Source organism: Ambystoma mexicanum, chromosome 11 (assembly GCF_040938575.1).
Source record: "Ambystoma mexicanum isolate Mex_15411 chromosome 11, UKY_AmexF1_1, whole genome shotgun sequence".
In the NCBI taxonomy this organism is placed as follows: domain Eukaryota; kingdom Metazoa; phylum Chordata; class Amphibia; order Caudata; family Ambystomatidae; genus Ambystoma; species Ambystoma mexicanum.
The window spans coordinates 763,589,928-763,612,486 of record NC_090934.1 but is presented as its reverse complement, the minus strand read 5'-3'; the positions used below and the strand labels follow the sequence as shown (position 1 = coordinate 763,612,486).

General features: G+C 44.7%; 1 protein-coding gene across 1 annotated transcript in view; it reads left to right on the top strand.

Annotated features, from left to right (window-relative positions):
• Window positions 1-22,559, top strand: part of SWAP70 (switching B cell complex subunit SWAP70) — a 774,099-nt gene that overhangs the window by 560,787 nt on the left and 190,753 nt on the right. The window contains exon 6 of the mRNA XM_069623664.1: window positions 1,655-1,763. Coding sequence (XP_069479765.1) covers window positions 1,655-1,763 — 109 coding nt within the window. The remainder of the gene's footprint in view (window positions 1-1,654; window positions 1,764-22,559) is intronic.

Below are 22,559 nucleotides of genomic sequence, written 5' to 3'. Positions count from 1 at the left end.
TGAGGCATCTGGGCACATTTCTTACAGTTACAGGTAGTGTATTTACATATCAACAAGTTACAGTTCAATATTGGGAGTATTTACAGTTACAACGGGTCATTAGTAACATTGAGCATCGAGCAAGATTATTTACAGAGTGTGTCTTTAAAGTATAAAATCAGGCCTCTAGCATTGTCATTTAGAAAGTTTCTGTTTAAATAATTACATTCTGTGGGCTGTCTTTAACATCGACAATAAAGAGTATTGAAAAGGACCTTAGAATCTATCTCAGTCCATGAAAGAGTCTGCTAATTTGTTGAAAAATGTTCTTAACTGCACGCATTTAATTGCTTGTCTCATTTCTCAAAGGCATGCCTATCATCATGGCAGCACGCAATATGCAGTATCCAATAGAATGCCTAATTGGTGATTGTTGCCTCTCTTGCTCTTTCAGAGATGCTTTTTGTTCTCATTTTACTTTAGGGGAATGGCTCTCTGTTTCCTTAAGTGGTGCAAATGGTGGGTGGTTTGAAAGGGGAGGGGTGCGTAAACTGCATGCTGTGTTTACTGAGTCCTCCTTTCCCCAACCTCCTTTATCTCACCTCTGTCCTCCTGCCTCCTGTTTCAGCCCCTTCGGCTCTCTTTGCCAGCCATCTCTGAATTATCTCCTTCTATGAACTCCCACCGCCTTCTGCTGCAGACCCTTCTTTTTCCGAGGCATTGACACTGTTTTCCAGCCTTTCCTTGGCCTAAGGAAACACAGGTGTGTCTTCCTGTACAATTCATATAAAAGGACAGGAGCATCTAAGGTGGAAATGTGAGCTCCTGCCTCCCATGTGTTGCATGGTTGGAGCAGCCAGAGGAGCCTCCACACCCAGACCCACACCCAGTTATCTTGCAGAAACATTACAATGTATCTGCAAGAGAACTGAGTGCACTTACCTCAGTGTATTGAAGGGATCGGGGTTAGAATCCCGTGACGGAAATGTTCAAGGGAGTTCAAGGGAGAAAAGACTGAAGATTATTTTTCTGAAAATAACCTTCAGTCTTTTCTCCACTGAACATTTCTGACTTGGCCCCTGTTCCCACCCACACAGCCACCCACACTCACACCCTCCTACTTACCTTGCGGTGGCACACTTCGCTGTGTGCTGCCAACTCAGTGTGTCTCTGCACCGCCTGCTCCCTTTCACTTCTGTGATCAGGAACCGGTGCTGCAGGGTCCTTTTTTTTTTTTTCTTTTTTACTTTTTGGATTCGGCTGCGGGGAACATCCCCGCAGTGCCTGCTCACATTATAGTGATTAAGGGTGCGGGGGATACCCCGCAGCCCTTAGCACCGAATGGGGGATTTAGTTAAATTTTTCGGCTGTTCGGAATTTTTGAACAGCCGAAATTCAGCCCTATCACACATTCAGGCTTTTTTCCCCCAGCTTTTTGGACCTTTCCGTATTGAAACATTCATCAAATACATAGCTACCTTTCCTGCTTTCATGTCAGTAACACTGTAGTATGAATCGCCATGATGCTATGTAGCCTACCATGAGTGTCTCATCATGTGGACACCGCTGGACAGCTTGTTGGTATTATACTTCTACATCTGTGTTATTCTAATGGTTTTCTTCCACGTAAAGATGAATGCATTATAAAGTAATAGTGTCTTGTTTTATGTTTCAGTCTTTACCTGACAAAGATGGAAAGAAATGCCTTTTCCTAATAAAATGCTTAGAAAAAAGCTATGAGATCAGTGCGTCGGATAAGAAGAAAAAGCAGGAGTGGATCCAAGGTAATATACAATCTTTAGATGTGTGTGTGTGTGTGTTTAAAAACAATACAGAATTTACAAGGACAAGTTACTCATGTTGTATTTTATTTTGATACTGGAGGATCTGAGTGAATTCTTTGTCCAGCATAAATGTTTGCAATGTTTGTACATTTAATGCTTTGTCAAATGCATAGCCTTGCCTGGGCTTAGCCTTCATTGCCTATCACCAACGAGCTCCCCTTTGGGTCCATTGCTTCTGCATGGTTGAGTTGAGTGTTTTCCATCATTGCTGGGTGATGCGTTTGCACGCTGGTTTTTCTTTGGTGCTTCTGTATTTCTGATAGTTCTGACTAGCACATGAGTTTTCTGTCAGAGCTCCTCCAACAGTAGACAGAGGCTCCTGGTGTTCATCAGCTTATCTAAGATGCGGAAAGATTGTGTAATGGTGAGAGCTCTTTTATAGTGTTAGACATTTTGTGGCAGCTTGTGACACTGGGCAAATTGGGGAGAAAGATTTCGATTGTTGCTTTGATGAGCTGCTTTTGTTTCCTTCCTGTTTGGAACACTGATGTTTTATTCCAGTTTTGTGCTTGGTACATTGATATTTTTTTCCATTTTGTGTTACATTATTTTTTTTATTGTTATTCGGAATTAAATGTTGTTTGTCTGTGGTTACCACTGTTAGTGGAGTTGCATAAAACAATAACAAGGCTTCCAATCACAGCAGTCGGCAGTTCTATGATGGAAAGAGTGCTTTTATTGGCCCATTTGTTTTAACTAAACAAGTATGCTTAAGGTGGCATTTTAGATTGGCAGGTCATGCCTGACATGTGATCATACACTTCTGTGTGTCAGATCAATGATAGTTTTTCCATTCAGTGTGCATATTTTTGTAGGTGACAACATACAGCTGTATCATATGTGATGATTTCCCCTGCTAGGCTCTGGGGACCAACGAGATAGTGATGGATGGGGGACAGATGTCGCTCTAAACCAGTGGATGCTGTGTTGGTCCAAATTCATAATATTGAAAAGAAATGTTTTCCCCTTTAGGGCACGTGTTTTATTGTAGACGCCAATGGTAGTGAGTATTTAGAGACTGTCACAAACTCGCTCAGCACATCAAAGAACACTTCCGCAATGGGATGCAGGACTGCTGTCAACTTCATGGAAACACGGATCCTCTGTTTGACAAATGCTGAAACCCGCACGTGGGAAGGAGCCTGTCAGTGACACTGTTCCCCGGCAAGGGATTCTCCCGCTAGGGATACAATATTACCCGCTACCCGCATACCCGCTGGTACAAAGCGTTTATCAAGCTATGCAGTGTGAACCCAGCTATTAAAAAGTATGCTGCCAAAAACAAATAGCTCAGCACAATATAGGTAGCACAAGGGAAAATCAAGAGGAAAGACGTAAGATCCAAGGTAACAGAAAGGCCTATTGTACAATCAGCCAACAAAAGATGCAGACAATGGGGCCGGATAATCATAGCCCTTTATTTATTTATTGAGTATTTATAAGGTGCACTATACAGCACAAAAGGGTTGTCCAGGCGCCACAAGACAAAAAGGGTGGGGGCAGGGGAGATAAACAACAATATTGGTCCTACTAGGCAATGTGACATTCGGATCATGCAAGTGCAGAAACAGGAAGTGCAGAGGGTGAGGGGGTGGTAAGTGACGGTCAGGGGAGGGGGCAAAAATGAGGGGGTAGGTGAAGAAAGAAAGGGCCCAGGTCCTAGGCAAGTGCTGGGGGGATGTAGGGTGGCAAGTGTCAGGGGGTGCCGGGTGTGGACCACCGGCTAAGTACAAGAGGAGGGGTTGGACCAGACTCCAGAGGGATGGCAAACCCGCCAGGCTAGTCAGGGAGGGGGGCCTGGAAAGGAAGTGTGGATTTTGGGGCTCGGGGGGTGCAGGCAAAGACTGATCAAGGAGTGCCTGGTGCCCTGAAAAGACTCATGGGGGACCAGGCCGCCATTCACAGTGGCAGATGGGGGGCATTGAACTGGACAATCAGATCCAGTATAGCATATACTGAGGAAACTAGATCACCACAAGAGCAAGGAAAATAATAGAATTAAAGCAAGAAGATGATAGAAGAAAATCTTAGAAAATAATAAAATATGATTCTCTCCTGCAGAACCATGGAGAACACTCCATGGGGAAACACGTGTTGAGAGAAAAGAATAATCTGGAAAAAAAATTAAAAATGTAAAGAGTCAATAAACAATCAATGAAGTTGAAATTGATTTAAGGAATTGACTTGTGGATGGTGTTCATAACAATCAATGAAGAAATTGACTTGTGGATGGTGTTTATTTTGCAAAGACATTTAAGGAAGAGAAAATCTATCTTGTGGGGAAAACTAAACTATTGTAAAAACAATTAATCAAGACACAATTGATCTGTGGAAATTGATATTTTGAACAATTGATCTGTAGAAATTGATATTTTGAAAAAAAAGATAGATTTGAAGCCTTAAAATTGAAAAAAGATTAACGCATATGTGTTAAGTGATTTGAAAAGACTGAACAATATAGTTGACGCACTGCAATAGGGCTCAGACTTGAGGTAGAAAGGTAGTGTGTATTATTGCAACGGTCACAATAAACTGGGCTCAAGCGTGCTGACAACAAAAATACTAATAAATAAAAAGGACTCGCCCAGGAACAATACCTTATATTGACCAGAATCCTTTTAGCAAGGTAAGGCTTGAGGTAGGAAAGTAGAGAAGAGCTGCGGCTTGAGAAGCCTCCGAAACTGAAGGAGGTCCTGCTCAAGTCTGAGAGGGGCAGGGAGGCCATTCCAGATGGAGGCAACTGCCAAATAGAAAGATCTACCCCTCACACTCTGCTTGGAAAAACGTCTGATTTGCAGAGAGTTGGATCTAGAGGACAGAAGTGCTCTAGCAGGCAGGTATTTAGGGAAAGAGAGTTAGATGTAGCGGGATGGATGATGCAGAAGGTCTTGAATTTGATCCTTGCCGTTACCTGTTGCAAGTGGAGAGATTGTAGGTCTGGAGAGATGCAGTCCCTGGGCTTCAGGCCAGTCCTATTCCTATTCTGGATTAGTTAAAACAGGGCGAAGAGAGGAAAGAGGGTGAATGAGGAAGAGGCTGTTGCAGTAATCCAGCCTAGAGAGAACCAGAGCTCTGGGAGAAGGTAAGGAAGGGGAGAATGCCTCTGAGGAGCTGGAACCGAAAGTGGGCCTACTTGGCAAGGTCTGTGATGTTAGGGGAGAAGGAGAAGGGGAGAAGGAGAGAGAGGAGTCAAAGATGACACCAAGGTTTTTAGCCTCACAACATGGGAGGGGACCCAAGAAGGGTGGACAAGAGAGTAGGAGGAGAGCAGGGGTTCTTATATTATCAGCAACAGGTGCAATCCCTCACTAGGAGAGCCACCGAGGGGAGGATAGAGCACACTATAAAACCACAAAGCTGGTTGTTGGAGAAGGTTGTAGCATGTGTTGAGATAGAGTTGGAGTACAATAAGGGCAGCAATCATGAGTTGTTGGCCGTGTGATGAAGTCCCCTTCACGGGCCTTCTTCTAGTGGCCATAAGTCAAGAAACACAGGGAACCTGGGCTCTCAGATAAGCCAGTATTGGAAAAAATACAATTACCACAATGCCCATCAGAAAGCGAAGCAAAGCCCAAAGCGGATTCGGGAAGCAGAATTAGGGGCTATGGAGAATTAAGCCTGGAAAAAACCCAGTTGTTTCACTGAATACAGGCAAGATACCAGAACGCCGGTCACAGGATTCAAAGATCGAAACCAAACAGACAAGCCACCTTGTCCTTCTTCCCCAATTAGAAAATCTGGGATGTGAAACTCTCCCTTCAAGGGGCTAGAAGTCCTAGGGAAACCTTTCAAAACCAGGGAGACCCTGGGGGCAACCTAAACACTGCTAGATAATCATTAGCCCACTTGCCTGCCCAACAGCAGCCCCGCATGCGGTCTGTCACACAAGCTGCCTCCTCAGCTTCTCCCTGTATACAGAATTTCAAAATGTCCACAATGAGATTGCTGCAAAGAAGAGGTGCCAGAGAGGTTTTAAAGACTGGAGACAGGAGTCTGCCTGAGAGAGGAGCTGCAGAAGGGGCAGCAGGGGAGAGGAAGAGGTGATCCTCATAGAGGAGAAGAAAGAAGTAAGATTTATAAGTGAGGCAAACCCAGGAGGGGCTTGTAAGCCAATATTTGCAGTAGAGGAAAAGAGGACAGAGGCAAACCCAGAAGGGGCTTGTGAACTAATATTTGAAGTAGAGGAAAAGAGGGCTGAGGCAAACCCAGGAGGGGCTTGTGAGCCAGTACTTGAAATAGTGGAAAAGAGGGCTCAGCCAAACTCGGGAGGGGCTTGTAAGTCAGTACCCGAAATAGAGGACTGAAGGTTGAAAGGAAAACCTTGAGTGGATTCTCTGTTAATATTGGTAACAGAAGAAAACAGGGAGGAAGTAAACACAAGAGGGGTTGGAAATCAGTAGTGCGAACAGAGGGCAGAGAGGGGGAAGAAAACCCTAGAGTGGAGTTGGAGGGAAGTAGGAATAACACAAAAGGGTGGAGGAAAACCCAGAGTGGAGTAAAAGAGGGATATTGGAACAATACAAAAGTAGGAAATGAAACTTGAAGTGGAGTTGAAGGACGGAATAATATTAGAAGGTTGGCGAGAGAAGGTAATACGCGAAGTGCAGCGGGAGGCACTGACAAAAGGCCAAAGGAGTAGTAAGGAGACACTGAGAAATCAGCATGAGGAGGGTTTCAGTGAAAGTGAGGAAACTGAAAGCGATACAACTTCAGTTGATCAGAGTGAAGATGATTTAGGGGTTGATGAGCTTTGGGAGAGAAAGAATAAAACCATAAAGAAAAGAGGTCACAAGTATATTACAATACTGAAAAGAGAGGCAAGGACCCAGATACCAACTAGGTATTTGGAATTAGGAGGTTCCAGAGGGACAGGTCAGGGCCTAGGTAGGTTTACTAGGGGGAGGAGGTTTCAGCGGGGGTCAGGGAGCGTAGTGACCGCTCAGAGAGGTGGTGGAAACAGCCAAGTCAAGAAAAGTTAGTACAGAGTAGCGCTTTTGTCTCTCATCTTGCTGACCACACCAAGAACCCTAAACCACCTCCGAAGATCTGACAAAGCATTAAGGACTGGTGTAGTCTGGAGGTGCAGGACTCCAGAAGGCCTGCAACTACGCCCAGAAGAGCAGAAGAAAGGTTTGCAACATATTGCACTGGGGAGTGAGGTAACTTCCCTGAGACATTTGGAAACAGTAGCTGAGACCTGACAGTTTGAACTCGCATCCTGGCCATGAGAAAACCATTGCAAGAGATGCTGAATGAAGAAGACGCTGTTACTTTGTCATTTTTTACTGGGAAATAACCTGTTTACATTTCAGTTGGCCCTCCCCTGTACACAATCCCTAATAAAATTGCTTAACTTTGAGTACTTGGTCTTGGCATACTTCTTGGTTCCAAATGTCCAGTATGTGTCAGCGGCAAGATGGGAGAAGACAGGGGAGTGGGTGGTAACATCAGAGGAGGAGGCGGTAACATCAGAGGCAAAGGAAGGAATGCCAGATGAGGAGCTCGTATGCAAAGAGGAGGAGAGTATGTCACCAATATCTGAGCAGAAGAGTGATGGCTACCCCTTTATTAATAAGAACAGGAAGCTGCAAGGATGCAGGTTGGTCCAAGACAGTCGCAAGAGGAGGGAGGAGCCGTCGGACATCACTGAGCCATTGATGATGAGGCACATCCTCTGCACTGGTGGAGCTGCAGAAGACCAGTTAGGGTCTTCCTTAATGTTCCCCTTAGCCACCATCAAAAGTCACGAGTGCTGGTAAAGCCGCACCTGGGGAGGCCCAGGGGCCACATCGGCCAAGTCCATGGTCTAGGTGCTCCTGGGATGGCATCAGGGCACCACTGGCGGCATCACTGGCGGCATGCCCCTTGTTGCACCTCCTCTTCGCGGGCCCAGCTGGAGTCGGGCCCGTCTTTGTGCTTTGCGACCCGCGGGTGGGGGAGGGGCGGACAGCGCACTCCTTCCTTGCGGCCAGAGCCGCTTCATGTCCCTCTGGCAGGCGGGGGGCAGCACCTTACTTCCCTGAGTGGGGAGATTCGGCGGGAGATGGAGTTGGCAGTTCTCTCCCTTTGTTACTTTTGCAGGCCCCGTTGGATACTGGCCTGCATCTTCTTTTTTCTTCTGGCGTTGCCCGGCAGGGGCACCGTCCGGACGGCGTTGCCCGGCAGGGGCACCGTCCTCAAGCTGGGCCCCGTCCTTGGTCTCAGCGCCTGCAGCGCAGCACCAGCATGGTGCACCAAGAATGACGCTGGAGCCTCGATGGGAGTGACTGGCGAGCCGGAAGTGGCTTGCTTCTTTTATTATGGTAGTCACGTGGCTACTGCACCGTGACCCATTACAACATCCTGGGAGCTACCATGCTCCCAGGAGGGGTCACCATGCAACACCTAGAACTGCAGAAATACACAGTTCAGAGGTGAGGAAAGACGAGCCATCAGGGGATGGCAGCAACCTTTGGATCACCTTTAACCCGATGGAGATGTTACAGCTGTACAAACCATGGAGAGACTAATCACCTGTGACGGACAAGGTCAGACAAAGGGGTTTACTAGGAAACCTGCAGTGCCACTGGAGATAATGAGGCGATATCACACTAGTGAAAGAGATTTGTATCTTAGTATATTTTTCCCACTTTTGTTGACCTGTGTACTAGTTTGTGAGCCATCCATCACACGTTCAGTCTTCATTGCATCTGACATTGGCCTCATAATGACACGACAGTGAACACATTAAATCAATGGGCCTCATTACACGGAAGGCGGTAATCCAGGGTGCTATTAGCACCCTGGACCATGCCGGTAAATTACCGGCACCGCCTTGGCGGAAAGGGGATTTACCGCCCCATTCCAAGGTTGGAGGGGCGGTAAATCCCCTTTCCGCCATTGCCCTTCCCCATTCCCATTTCTGCCCCATAGGGCTCTATGGGAATGGGGAAGGCGCTAATTACGGCACCGCAATTTTGCGGTGCCGTAATTAGCTCCGAGGTCCCTTAGCGGGTTGGTACTTAACGCCTGCAAGAAGCAGGCGTTAATTCCTCCAACCCGCAAAGGGACCTCGTAGTACGGCGGTAAGGGTTAACGGTCACCGTTGCCATTAACGGTGACCGTTAACCCTTACCGCCGTCCGTGTAATGAGGCCCAATGTGTTGTATCATTGGGGTTTTCCTTGTATGTTACAACTTGGTAATGTGACAGTATAACATCAGATTCAGTTTAATGCTTGTAAAATGTGCTGCCAGAAATGTCCTATGCCAAGTGAGTCGTGCTATTTGCAACTCCTTTTTAATAACATTTGGTTCTAGCTTTTCGCTTGCAAAAGCTTCTTACAGGCGAGCAGAGATGTGGTAGCGTCTTGCCTTCAATCCAGGAGCAGTTTGCGACTAGTGAGGATGGGGAAATGTCATACGTTGTTTTTAAAAAAAAGTCACAATAACATTTTTGCCTTAAAGGTTTACGGGCAGGTCACTTTAGTGAAGGAAGACTTTTCAGACAGGGAACTTCAGTAGCTGTTCGCACAGGGTCCACAAAGTGGAGTACTGATGTGCTAAAACTGTGACATCAGGCCACATCCCTGTGTAACACGTTTGCAACACTCTTCCTGAAGCTCCAGGAACACAGCCGGTAAACCCTGGCCCTTGCTAAAGCTCCACGACATATTGTTCCGGCCTCCCTATGAAAGAGAGTATATAGAGAAAGTAATATTGCAGCAAGCGGAAGGCACCCTCAAACATATTTTGTGTGCACTCTCTTACCACATTCACTGAAAACAAAAAAAGGAAGACAGACACGTTTTAAAGTAAATATAAAAAAGACAAAACAAAGAAAGACAACCGCAGAAAAATTAAGGCGACCCAAAACGACTAACCTTATCAACAAATGCTACTGAATATTAGGGGCCTTGTTTCGAATTTGGCGTCCTTTTGCAGTAATTCCATGATATTAAAGCCCAAACCGTTCACTGTTCCCACCACTCAGTCTAGCGGAATTACTGCTGTATTACGAGTAGTGGTAAGGCGGTTTCAATCCACATTTTTTGGAATTCATAGGACTCTGTAGGGGATTTTTCTTTGCTGATTGACTGAGCAGTACATCGGTTGATTTGTGGCCTTAAAATGGAAAATATACTGCCAGCATATTGCTATAGTGAAATCCTTCTCTTCAAGGTCAAAACCTGGAGGTAAGGTACAAGCGGCAGTTTTTCTGTTACTGGCAAAAAAGGTGATGGCAGCAGAATTACCTCCACTTGTTTACTGCCCTGCCAAACTTGTAATGAGGCTACCCACCGGCAACACAACTTGTTTCGAAACAGTTACACCCAATATAACTAACTTTTTATTCAGCACAATTACCTCAAAGAAACGATAAAGAATATAGTCCCCGTAATCGAAGATTATGAGGATATCGGCCTGCAATATTCTGAAAGTACATGGCAGCCTGCAACTTCTGTATTAATGCCTGGAAATCATGTTCTGATGACAGGCTAGCTGTGGCGTCACCCGTAATAAGAACGTTGCATCACAACTGCTCTGTAATCCGCTATTAGCTTCGGTTGTGACGTCACAATACCTTCTGCTTAAGACAGCACAGAGCGGAATTCCAGCGTTCACTCCAGCACTTAATAGTAGCTGGGGCAATCTTTTCATATTTATTGCTGGGAGGAAGGATAGCTCAGGTGCAACACAGGTTCGAATCCCGATCCCGCGCTTAGAAACCACTCGCTGGTGTTGTGTTATAAATTAACAATAAATGAACAATGAAATACATTAAAATAAATAAGTTGCTTGTGAAATAGTTTTCTGTGACTCTTCACAGACATTAAATTAACAAGGTGCGGTTTATGGTAGATTGTTTTATTTGTGCACTGCTGAAGTTCAACACAAGTGATCAAGAATCTGCAAGCTATTACCTTAAAGCATAAAACGAAAACGTGTGCCTCATTATAAGTTTTGCACTAGCCTTGCCAGTAAAATTCTGGTGCCCACGAATGAGCAATTACGGGGTCTATGGCCCTGCTCTACCCGGTAATTGCCCATTTGCGGGCGCCAGAATGAAATGCTCCCCATTCCCATTTGAGACCCATAGGGCTCAATGGGAATGGGGAGGTCGGATACACCGGCACCATTCTCGATGGTGCCGGTGCATCCGACATGCTCTGCTCGTGGGTGACGTTCTGCCAGCCAGGTCAGGCCCGGCGGCCATAATGGCACCCGCGAGCAAAACTCGTAGTTTGACGGTCTGGGAACTACATTGCCGGCAATCTTACCGGCACCGTAGTTCCCGGACCGGCAAACTTGTAATGACCCCCATTGTTATTAAACTGCTTAAACTATTTTTCTGCAACACATTAGGAGCTGCATATTATCTTTTTTAAATCCAAACAGATTGTACATTGACTATATGGATCAGCGAATGGAAGATCTCTTACATTAGATTAAGGAATAGGCCAGGGATTATAGGGAACGAAAGTACAAAGGATGATGCAAGTCAACTTGGAATTCCATGCCCTTGTAAAGGAACCTGGCCTTCAGCCTCGTTCCTCTGTTTGGACTTGCAATATTCTTATAATGTGTGGTAGGGGGTATTTTATTCCATATATAGCATACAGTTAGGGAGCATTTTATCCCCTACATATCGTACATTTATGAGTAAATTACCCTATATTGATTACTGTGATTAAAGCGCTGCTGCATATATATTATACAAGAATATTTTCGCTTATATGGTATTTTTGAAAGCTGGTGTAATTGTTTTCATGAAGTCTTGCAAAACTGCTGACCTGTGCATCACGTTTATTAAAACAGGATGTGTTCATTCTTTTCAGTGTAATTTGCTGACCAAGTGTTTCAAGAATAGAACAAACTCCTATATATAGCCTTGTTTCTGGAAGGGTGATCATGTTTGTGGCTCAGAATACTGTCTGCCTACTCCAGGCAAGCCTTTGTGATCAAACCTCTGTGAAAATAGGACCTGATTTACAGGAAGGTTTAATGCAAAGAGCAGGACTGCGTGTATATGCAAATGAGACCCGGCAGATTTCTGGAGCTTGCATGATCGCTGCTGTACAGATACAGTAAACCACAAGTTAGCCTCAAAGCGCAAGCAGAGAGGTTGGCAATCCGGCAAACAATATGAAGTCGATAGCAAAATCCGTAATAACAAGCATTGACAAAGCCACAATAGGTCTGACACCGCAAAAGTTGAGGGTAAGCCTGTCTCCTCCTGTGGGAATTTACAAATAAGCCATCCACTCTACATACAGAGGCTGTGCTTGGAAGGCCTGTGTCTTCCCCGTTCTGTACGTGGATGTATCTGTGATTCTGTTTCAGCACAAACTCTGAAGAATCGGATCTGTTTGTTTTCTACTGTCTCTTGGTTTGAGCCACCATCACGTTTTCGGACTGCCACATGGAAGCAAGGTAGAGTATGTAAAAACAAAAGCCGTACAGGGCCTGGGACCGAGGCCTAAATCTGATTGGTGGAAGGTCTGTCTGCAAGAATGTATTCCCACTGTGCTGTCACTTCCTGACATTGTGCCCACTCCATGGATGCCCAAATGGTCTAATGTTAAAGGCTCTTGCTGGAAATGACATATATTTAACAGCTAATGGTAGCAGAACCTACTCCGAGATGTAATGTTCCCCTGTTTATGGAGTGCACTTTGGGGTACCTACTAGCCCGAAGAAAGGAGTCTGAGGATGCTGTGTGAGCACAGACGCGGTCCTCTGTTCACCTGACGGTGGTCTACTGCACAATATCCCAGACCGACTAATGCCACCGAACCCAGCATGACACCTGAACTTGTCAGCTGAGGAAATGTACCCGCCTGGTGGGACGTTGAGAACATTGTGTGTTGTCTGGGCACCATAATTAAAAAAAAATAAAAATCCTGTGACCGGACCCCCTAATTAAGAAGGTTATCAAATATGCAGACCCCGCGTTTTCCCAGTTACCCAGAGAAGTGCAATATAGTTACATTCCCTCCCCAGATGCTGGATCCCATTTAGTGCCGATGCACTAGAGACAGTTCTTACCCTTAATCTGTGTAGTGTTGACATAGCACTGCTTGTGGTAACATGAGTCCCTTTCGAATGGGCTCCGCTTTACTCTCATGTCACACATAAAACCTCCACTCCAATGGTACTATTAACCACCTGCCATGCGGAATGAGGTGCATATGCTGCAAACCTTACACAATCTCACTGCATCAAGAACCATGAAGGGCTATTTCAGGGGCTCTATCGCTGGGTCTTGGCATTTGAAGCTGCAGATGTCACTAGTCGAGGTCTTGGTTCTGCGCTCTGTGACGCCTCCCGTGCCTTCACAGTGGTGTTCTTCCTGCACCAACAGGTCTTGACATTTTTCTCCCTCCACGAGCTTTTGACTCATGTCAACCTATACTGGCCACTCACCTCCTGGCATACCTGCCTGATTAATTTAGATGCTGGGGACAGACTCTGACAGGTAGAAGGGGGAGCTGTAGGTAGACCAGTTCTAGGGTATAAGTGGCTTAGAACACTCATGGATAACACCGTAATAGTGTTAGGCCTACAGTCATGGGAGGGACCCCCTATCAGGAAGTCACTACTAGCTCCAGTTCTGCCAACACATGCGAGAATAAGGTTGTCCATCTTTCTGTAGAGGAGGGTATGCTAAGGAGAGTTATTACAAATCTGCAAGGAGCCACATTTCAGGGCTCCTCCAAATGATCCTATCTTTCTGGCTGTTCACCTCCAGCACAGCGTAATGTGGTCTGGATGGCCTTACGTAGACTATTGACCACAGATGACCGGTTTCCGGACAGCTTTGAGAATGCATTCAACCAGAATCAATGCCAGTGGGCAAATGTAATGCTGTTATACTGGCACAAACCATTGATGTGGATCTAAATTACTTCATTTTGCACATATGCCTAGTTGCACATACCAAAGCAGCTCACCAAGGGTTTGCCAATGCTCACCAATAAAGCCACCATATGAACTACTCAGATTGGCCATGAACCAGACATGAATTGCCAGGGACATCTCTTGCAGTTCTCTAGCAATACAGAACAAGCATTGGTTATGCCAACAGTCTGGGCTTTTGCGTAGGCATGGATCAGGCACTTTCCAGGCACAGCTTTAGTGGTATTAACTGGCCATTGATGGTAGCATGTCCAAAATGGTGCCAGCACCTAGGCATCTATTAGCAGTGTGTGGCAAATGCTAAAACCACTGGCTTTGCCAATGCTTGTTTTGAGCGCACTTCAGTTAAGGATGCACATAGAGCTTATAAAACGAGTGGCCGAAGACAGACTTGGTTAAGACATTTTATTACACTAGTAGCAAGTTTACGACTCCAATTAAGTCATTAACTCAAAGAAGACTGCTTTATAAAAACATTGGCAGACACTTTAAGTGCAAAGTTTCATGGTAAGGTTTGATTAAAGCAAGCTCAACGAGTTCCCATGAGAATGTGCTTTAGGGGGGGAGGGGCGGGAACAGGGTGGGAGTGGTCATAGGGATTAGCATGGCCATGGGCAGTCAATGGAAGGGCAAACAACACCTACAAGCTTTGTGTCCCTCCTTCTATGCCATTTCTTCCCATCTGTACTCTAATTAAATAGTTGTGGCTTATAGGTGTCGCCAGCGACACCTAATAGCCCAAATTAAAAAGTGCTTGATTTACCCTTTGGTCAGAGGGAGTTGCTTTCTGTCTCTACTGACAAGGAACAAAACATGGGTTTTGGGAATGGAAAGATTCCATGTAATTCATGTTGTGCAATACCTGTGCCAAGTGTCTCAAGGCTCTACATCTCTTGTCAAAATACCAAATGTAGGTCATTTCAGGGCTTGCCATGACCTTTCTAACCACAGGGGTGGTCCTGCAGAATCAGCAGAGACCAATTTAGATGTTCTTTTCCTTTTGGATTACTGAACCAAAGAAGTGGAACTAACCTCCCCATCAGACACCATCTTGCTCTGTGGAATTGAGTCTCCCTGCACCTCACAGCTAAAGAAAACATTAAAGAAGACACTTGCTCCTGGAGCAGGTGCTTTTGTGCTGGTGTCTCAATGGGAAACCAGTCAAGGGTTTTACTCCAGCCTCTTTGTGGTGGACAAGAAGTGGGCTGCACATAATTTGCCAAACTCCTAATTTTGCAGTGTTTTTCTAACCAAGGAAATTTGAAAGATGGCTACCCTAGAACAGACCTGGTTGCCACTCGATTGTGGTCACGGTCTGTGCAATGGACCGCAAGGATACCTACCTCCATGTTCAAGTAGCACCCCCTCATGAAAAATGTCTGTGATTTGCTGTTGTGGGACAAGATCTGTACAATCCTTCCCTGAGGGTCTTTATCAATGGAATAACAGTGTTGATAATTGTGCATTAGCAGAAGCTTTGTGCACATGTACACCCTAAATAAATGACTGACTAACATTTTTTCTGCCAGTGAGCACTGGATTTTTTCTCGGTAAGAAAGCGACAGGTAAACCTATGCCAGTCAATAAAGCAAAGTCCACTTTTATTCAATGTTCAGGGGTTATATTAGATAGGGCAGCACACTTTGATTTTTCCGATTTTTACCCAGCAGGACACCTGCAGTTTCTTGAGTGGCCGCCCTGTGATCATGGCCGGGTGGTTTCTGATTGCGCTGAACCTGGCATGTGGGTACAGGTGGCTCCATGGCTCAGGGTTTGACTGTAATGCATGCCTTTGCACCTGGTGTGCTGTTGAGACCATGAGAGGCCTCCATGGTTGGCTATAGCCCCCTTCTCCGTCTGGTTCTCCTGTACTTTGGCTGGGGCATCCCCTTGTTACTGGCTCTGTGGTTTGCCTATCTAACCAGATTGGCTCTGTGAAGAGTACATGATCTGTGATCAGCAGATCATGTTACATGAATGTTTTGGTGCTGAAGGTGATCCTTTGGCCTTGGGTACCTTTTTCCATCAATACAGGGTGGGAGGAACTGGTTTTCACAGTAAACCAGGCCACGTTTTACAATACCAGATTTGGTGGCATTCATTGGATCTAATGTTGTCCTCCAGCATACAAGATCTGGGGGCGAGTCTTGATCGTTGGCTATGGATTTGGCATTAGTCTTCACCAATGTAGCGAGCAGGTTGACCTATGCATCTTACAAAAACTATCTCTGTCACAAAATATTGTTTTTGGCCGAGGACAGACTTCTTGGGAGTTGCCCTTGCATTGCCATATAGGTTATCTTGTTTGGAAATCAGTTGCTTGAACGCTTTGTCCTGCCCTTTCCAAGCTCTATGTCATGGATGCTGGATTAGGATTGGATGACCTGTTTGGATGAGGCATGTTAAAGGCTATGCGCTGTCTTTCTCTTCCATGATACAATTTGCTATTACATCTTCTCGCTTTGCAGATGGGAGAGGATCTGGGTACACCAGTATCATCAAGTTGCTTACCATAGCGAATTCTGTGTTGGTAGTCCTTAGACCGCTTCTGTATGTGGCACCGGCAAAACCTGATCGCCCTATATGACTCCTACCTGGTTTCAGCTGAGGAGGAGTTGATGGGAAAATCTGGGGTCTTCACTGAAAGAAGGTTAAAGAAATCATTTTCCATAAAGTTCTGGAAAAGCATCATGTTCCAAATGTCATTTTCAACTGACCTTTCTGTTCTCCTGTTTTGTTATTATTATTATGGTATTTGTTGAGTGCAGACCTAGCTTTGAGAAGCAACAGAGCGCTTTACAGAGGTATACAACAATATAGATGCATAACAGAGAGCTTTTCAGTGGTAATAAAACATATATACAGTGGGGGTAGGATACAGAGGGGGACAGAGGAGGGGTGCAGCTGTCCCGGGTGGTGGGGAGGAGAGGGGCAGGCGGGGTGTAACAAGTCAGGTGGCACGAGGGGCGACGTGATGGCCTAGGTGTTGAGGAGGAGAGACTCCTTTAAGGGATGGGTCTTAAATTATTTTCTGAATTGTAGGAGCGTGGGGCGAGTCTGATGCTGGTGGGGAGGAGGTTCCATAGTCTTGGGGTGTAGGTAGAAAATGCTTGTTGTTTTCTGCTCCTTTCCTTTTTGCAGGCACGGATTTCAAGTCTGTACGTGTCCTGGCATCTGGTGGTGTGCTGCCCGCCGGAGATGCAGAGTTTCTCTGCGAGGTAGCTGGGTGACTTGAGGGCAACTGCCTTATAGATGATGCAGCAAGACTTGAAGGTGATTTGTGCATGCAGTGGGAGTCAGTGAAGGTCATTGAGGGCCGTGGAGATGTTTTATAAGCCTTAAGAGGATCATTTACACCATCTTGGGGAACTGGCTGCCTGGTGGAAATAGTGATAGTATGTGCATGCAAGGCATAAAATAAGCGATGTCGCATAGCAATTTGCTATGCAATTCTATAGGTTTGCTAATCGAATGGACACTTGTGTAGCAAAGCTAACTATTTAAGTTGTCCTCTTCAATGAAAGCACAGCTCGTCCTGCATTCCTCTTACTGTTTGTGCTCTCTTCACCCTCTTTTCTATGTTCACTTCAAGTGCTAATGGAGAGAATGTGCAGCAGTAATCGTCTGCTCCACTCTTGAGTGCCAAAGGCATGTGTGGGAGTGCTAGGCAGGAATTTATTTTTCAAATATTTGCAATCCAGAAGTAATCAAGATGATACTTTTATTAAGCTTTACATAATGCATAATTACAGTATTGATACTGTAAAACACGGCATCTCCATGCTTTACAGTAAGGTTTAGGTTAGTGTATCTAAATGTCTGTGTCAACTATGTTTAATTTTGTTGGGAAAGATGCATCATATTGACGAGTGAACACTTTTGAAAATGTACATGATCACATGATCAAATGCTTTTAATGACAAACCTTGTTCTGTAACCTGCAGGTTGCATACATCTTGCAAATGGTGCTGAACCCATGAGCGAACCCATACTCCCTGGCATTCTATATTATCACCCTTTTGCTTTATACCAGCTACCCTGAAAGTGAGATGACCACAAACAACAATATTCCACATAGTTTGCCCAGTTTCTGCCTGCTACACAATCCACTCTGCCTAGTCTCTTTCTTGCCTCTTACATAATGATACACAAAGAGAACTAGATGCTTATGCAAAGTAGTGATCAGTAGTTCCTTCCTGTCTGTATATCTACTGATTTACTGCAATACCAAACACTGTAGTTGGCCTCCAGAGCTCGCTTTGCTTTATGCTTATGATTGTACTGATTGTATGATTGAACTGGCCAAACTGTTTTCAGAGACTTTTTATCATATCCTTTTATTTGTGTCCATTCATACATCTAACCTTTTACATTTTACAGACTCGCCTATGGCTCGCCGTCTTTTCGCCCACTTGCATAGTCGAGTAGATTTAATGAAGGGCGAGTAGCATTTACAAAAGGCGTTTGAAACTTTTATATAACATTTACTTTGTTTGCAGTAAATATCAAAACAAGTTGTGCTGTGCATGTATGGCCTGTGGGGGGAAGCAGTGTGCCGAACATGAAGTGGGTTTGTAGTAAGATGCACCATTTGACAGAAATCGCATTTTAAATGTGTTGTCCTCCGTTCCTGTTGGTCAAGTTCATTTATCTTAGGCTGAATAGGTAAACTAAGTTACCCGACCTGCAGGTCTAGCTGAAATTTGAAGAATTGGCAAGGCCTGACTTCCCTCACTAATGTCTTATTTCAGCGGTACGCAGAGCTGCTGTATTGTTCCTCATTTCATGTCTTTGGTACAACTAACGTCTTGTGACATTAACAATATTAGTACAAAATTGCTAATTAAATAGGTCTGTTTGCTAATCAAAAAACATTTAATTAGCAAACTCTGCTAATACCTTTTTCAAAAACTAATTTATGCCTTGTGCATGTTCAGAATACTTTGGATTTATCTAGTTCTCATTAACCATGTCAAGTGACAGCAAAATAGCAGCAACCATTTGTTTTCCAAGTAGCTCAAAGGCTTATTCTAACTTCCAACCCCTTTTCCTGCAGCTCATCAATGTCTTATATCAGAAATAGAAAGCCAGTCTCTCCCTCTCTTTTGCCGAAGGTGATACCTCCAGAAAAGCATAATCATCGTTCTTCCTTAGATTGATTAGCATTTTATTGAAATTACTACTTAGATTATAGAAAAGACATTTTGAAATGACTTATTAAGTAAGTTTAAAACGTTTGTTACATATGTTATGGAGTAGCAGCCTACAGAAAGCATGTGTGAATATCCAATGTGTCTGTGTCTTATTAAACATGGATTCAACAAAAATTGATATTTTTCTACCTGCTCTTGTAACTTCAATATTTTACCTTGCACAACACATGTGCGGAGCAGTGCGATCATGGGCCTTTTTTTTAGTGAAGTGTATTTCGACAGCCCCGAAGAAATGAATCCTTGGCCACGGAATTCAAGATAATGAAACTGAATTTTATTTTATTTTTTTGCAAGTTGTGAAATGGTTATTAGTTGTGGCATGGCTCTCGTAAGGGTTTAAATTATGATCTTGTTTGAGTGTCCCAACTCTGAGTGCCAACGTTCCTCATACTCCTCAATGGACTCTTTCTCAAGATGCTTCAAGGGTTCTGGCTCCCAGTTCCAGCAGTCATTGCATTTTATCAATGTCTCGCAGTTCTGACTCCAATTCCAACACATAAGAGATCCTTTCCATGTCTTCCAGTGATCGGTCTAGAGGCATCCTGCTGTGTTATGGGAACATGCACACACTGGCACTAAATTGCAGCATGCAGTGCGTCTCTAGGTGTCCTCTAGTAACTCTTCGGTTCCAGCATATAGTGTTCATATTAAGTGTATAATCTGGGTTTATTCAGCAGCTAAACCTTTGCCTCATCTCGGTCTAGGCCTTCACCTCTGTCCTGTTTCTGGGTGTTTGCTTCTCCTGGTCTCTTCTCATCGCCCTGACTGCTTTTAGGTTTGAGTCCCCTCCTCAGTTCTTCCGGCAGCTTTGCTTGGCCCAAGCAGTTAATGTAGCCCTGTGCTCCACGCTGTCACCTTCTCTCCCTGTTGTCATGATCTTCTCTGCTTCAGCAGGGTTTCCGGTCTCCTCCTTGTTGCTGTGGTGTAGCTGTAGCTTTGCGTCAGTTCCACGAATCCCACATAGCTTTGCTTCATCTCATCGTCTTTACATTGAGGTTTGCGTCGCACCTGCAGCTCAGCGTTCTTCCGACTCTTGGAATGTTAACTACCATGTTGCAAAATTACACCTAGAAATTCCTCTGTGAAACATCACACCAGTAAATACCCTGGGAAAGACTCCTCCCTTGTAGTCTCACATGTCCTTTCTTTTGGCCTAGGTGCAAGTCATCACATAGTGTACACGATTTAAATAGTGCAAACCTACCTTACAAGCAATGTTGATCTGTACCAACCATGAACCCCATAGCCAGACTTGAAACAACAGTTGCCTACGGCCCCTGCTATCTCAGCATTAAAAACTAAGGACCTCATTACGAGTTGGGTGGTATCCTGGCAGTAAATCCGCTGCAATACTGCCCAACTAAATTACTGTTACCGCCATTTAGTCTGGCGGAATTACCGGTGGGTTGCATGAGTCGATGGTGGTGTGAATCCCCATTTTTAAGGAGTCCATACGACTCTATGGGGCTTTTTTGATGGAATTACTGTGTCGGTAATTCCTCCAATTTTGCCGATTTTACAGAGATAATTCAGCGGATTTACCTCCAGCATAATGCTGGAGGTAAATCCTCAACTCCAGGGCCATACTCGTAGTATGGCGGAGCGGGAACATTGGCGTTAATTCAGTTACCATCATGTTTCTTCCCGTTACGCCATACTTGTAAGGAGGCCCTTGTGGAAGATATTGCTGTCTTGTATCACAGTCCAATACATACCAACATAAAATATGTTGCTTATTTGTTGCACAGCTTCAACAAACAGTTGGTACTGTTTTTGTAAATGTCTTTGTATTCACCTTTGGGTTTGGTCATTTCAATCCTTCCTGTAGTCTTGAAGGAGTTTGGTTTCAGTATTTGTACACATGTTTCCTCTGTGGAACAGTCTTTGTACATTTGTCTTCATTTCTAGGTTTGATGTTTGGATTGTATTTTTTTGGTTGGCTTCCTTCTGACTTGTTCAGGCTTTAATCAATGGTACTTGATATGGAAGCTGTTCATCTTGATATCTGTTCTTTTCACTGTAATATCACAGCCGCGAGTGGTTGAACAATATGGCGTTTTTGGCATGTATTTCAATATGTCATGAGTTAAGCAATTATGCTTTTACATCTGTATGTGGACATCTTCTTGAGTTACTGGGTTTGTCTTTTAAGCATGCACTTGAGCCTCTCGTTGAGTCATGTTTTTAGCCTGAACAATTTTGTCTCCTCTGCTAAGCTAGATGCTTGGTTTAAAGGTGCTAACTCTCTCTCCTGTTCAGCTTTAGTCTTTAGTACCTACTGTAATGTAAAATGTTCTTATGTACTGGTGTTTTTGGCTTTTCCAGCTTGTTGCAAGTGACCCTGCAAGAAAAGGGGGGAGGATAGTGGGATGTTAGTGGGATAAACAGGGAGAGACAGATGCGAATACTGGGGTTCACACAAGTCCTGGGTGCTGGTGTGACTCTTGATGGGTGTTGGCAGAGAGAAATTTGATTGTGCGTTTAATCTAGAAGGGAGACCTCACGGTCGATCACTTGGAATTATATCTGCAAGGACCTAAGTGCGATAGTGCTGGAGAAATGAGAGGTGGTGTTGCTCAGTGTGTTGGGTTAGTAGGCAGTTGCTGACATGTGCGAAGGTTGATTGTGTGAACAGGGTACAGTGGGGAAGATATGAAGATGACATTTTGCTCAAAGTGGGAATGGTTAAGCAAGGGTGATCCTTTTTGGTTCGGGGCTATTGGCCCGGTGGTATTGGAGTGTTTGGTAATCATCTCCATTAACAATGTTTCTTGTTGTTCAGGTTTGGTTTAGTGGGCGAGAGGAGGTGAACCCAAATTAGTCTAATCTCTAGTTCTTCTTGTTTGACGCCTCATGGGCTAACCTGTTGAATGTTCATGAAAGTCTGCCCAATCCTATTTGGAAGTCAGAAGGAGACCAACGCCATAGTCTGATCCCCGTAGTCCTCACTAATGAGTTGTGTTTAGATTTGGGGCATGGTCATTTAATTGCATGCAAAGGAGGGTCTGTATGATGGATGCTACTGAGAGTGAACATCTTTTGGCTGAGATTGTGTGCTGTTCTCATGCTAGTGTTTTCCTCTGTGAACAGATATTTGGGCATTAAATACCCAGTGTTTAGTTGCTCTGTCAGATCCTAAAGATAGGGTGGGGGAAGGGTAATGCTCATGGAGAACCAGGGGAAAATGAAGAGAGCCTTTCTGTTGTGTTGGTGCCTGCAACCTGCAAGTACACAGAGTTTATAGGTATTCTGTATCTAGAACATAGATGCAAATTTCTCTAAATGGGAGTCTTATGTGCCAGGATTGGCTTGGTGTGGCATGTAAGTTGGTTGTAGACTTGCATCCTCGCATCAATGCGCCCACCTCTATCCTCTATGCTCCTACCACTCGCCTCCTGCAGACAGGTCATGCTTCACATTCTCACATTTCGAATGTCAGATCCTGTCTGACTGTCTTTCTCTTCAGTGTCGAGAGAGAGAGAGAAAAAAAAAAGAAAAAAGAAGTTGATGCTTGGCAGTTTTACCAGAGCAGTGGTGCTGGATTGAAGCATTCTCAATGATATTTAGTGAATTAATTTCCCTGTGGTAGATTCAGGACCCCTGCCATGGACGGCGGGGTGCACAAT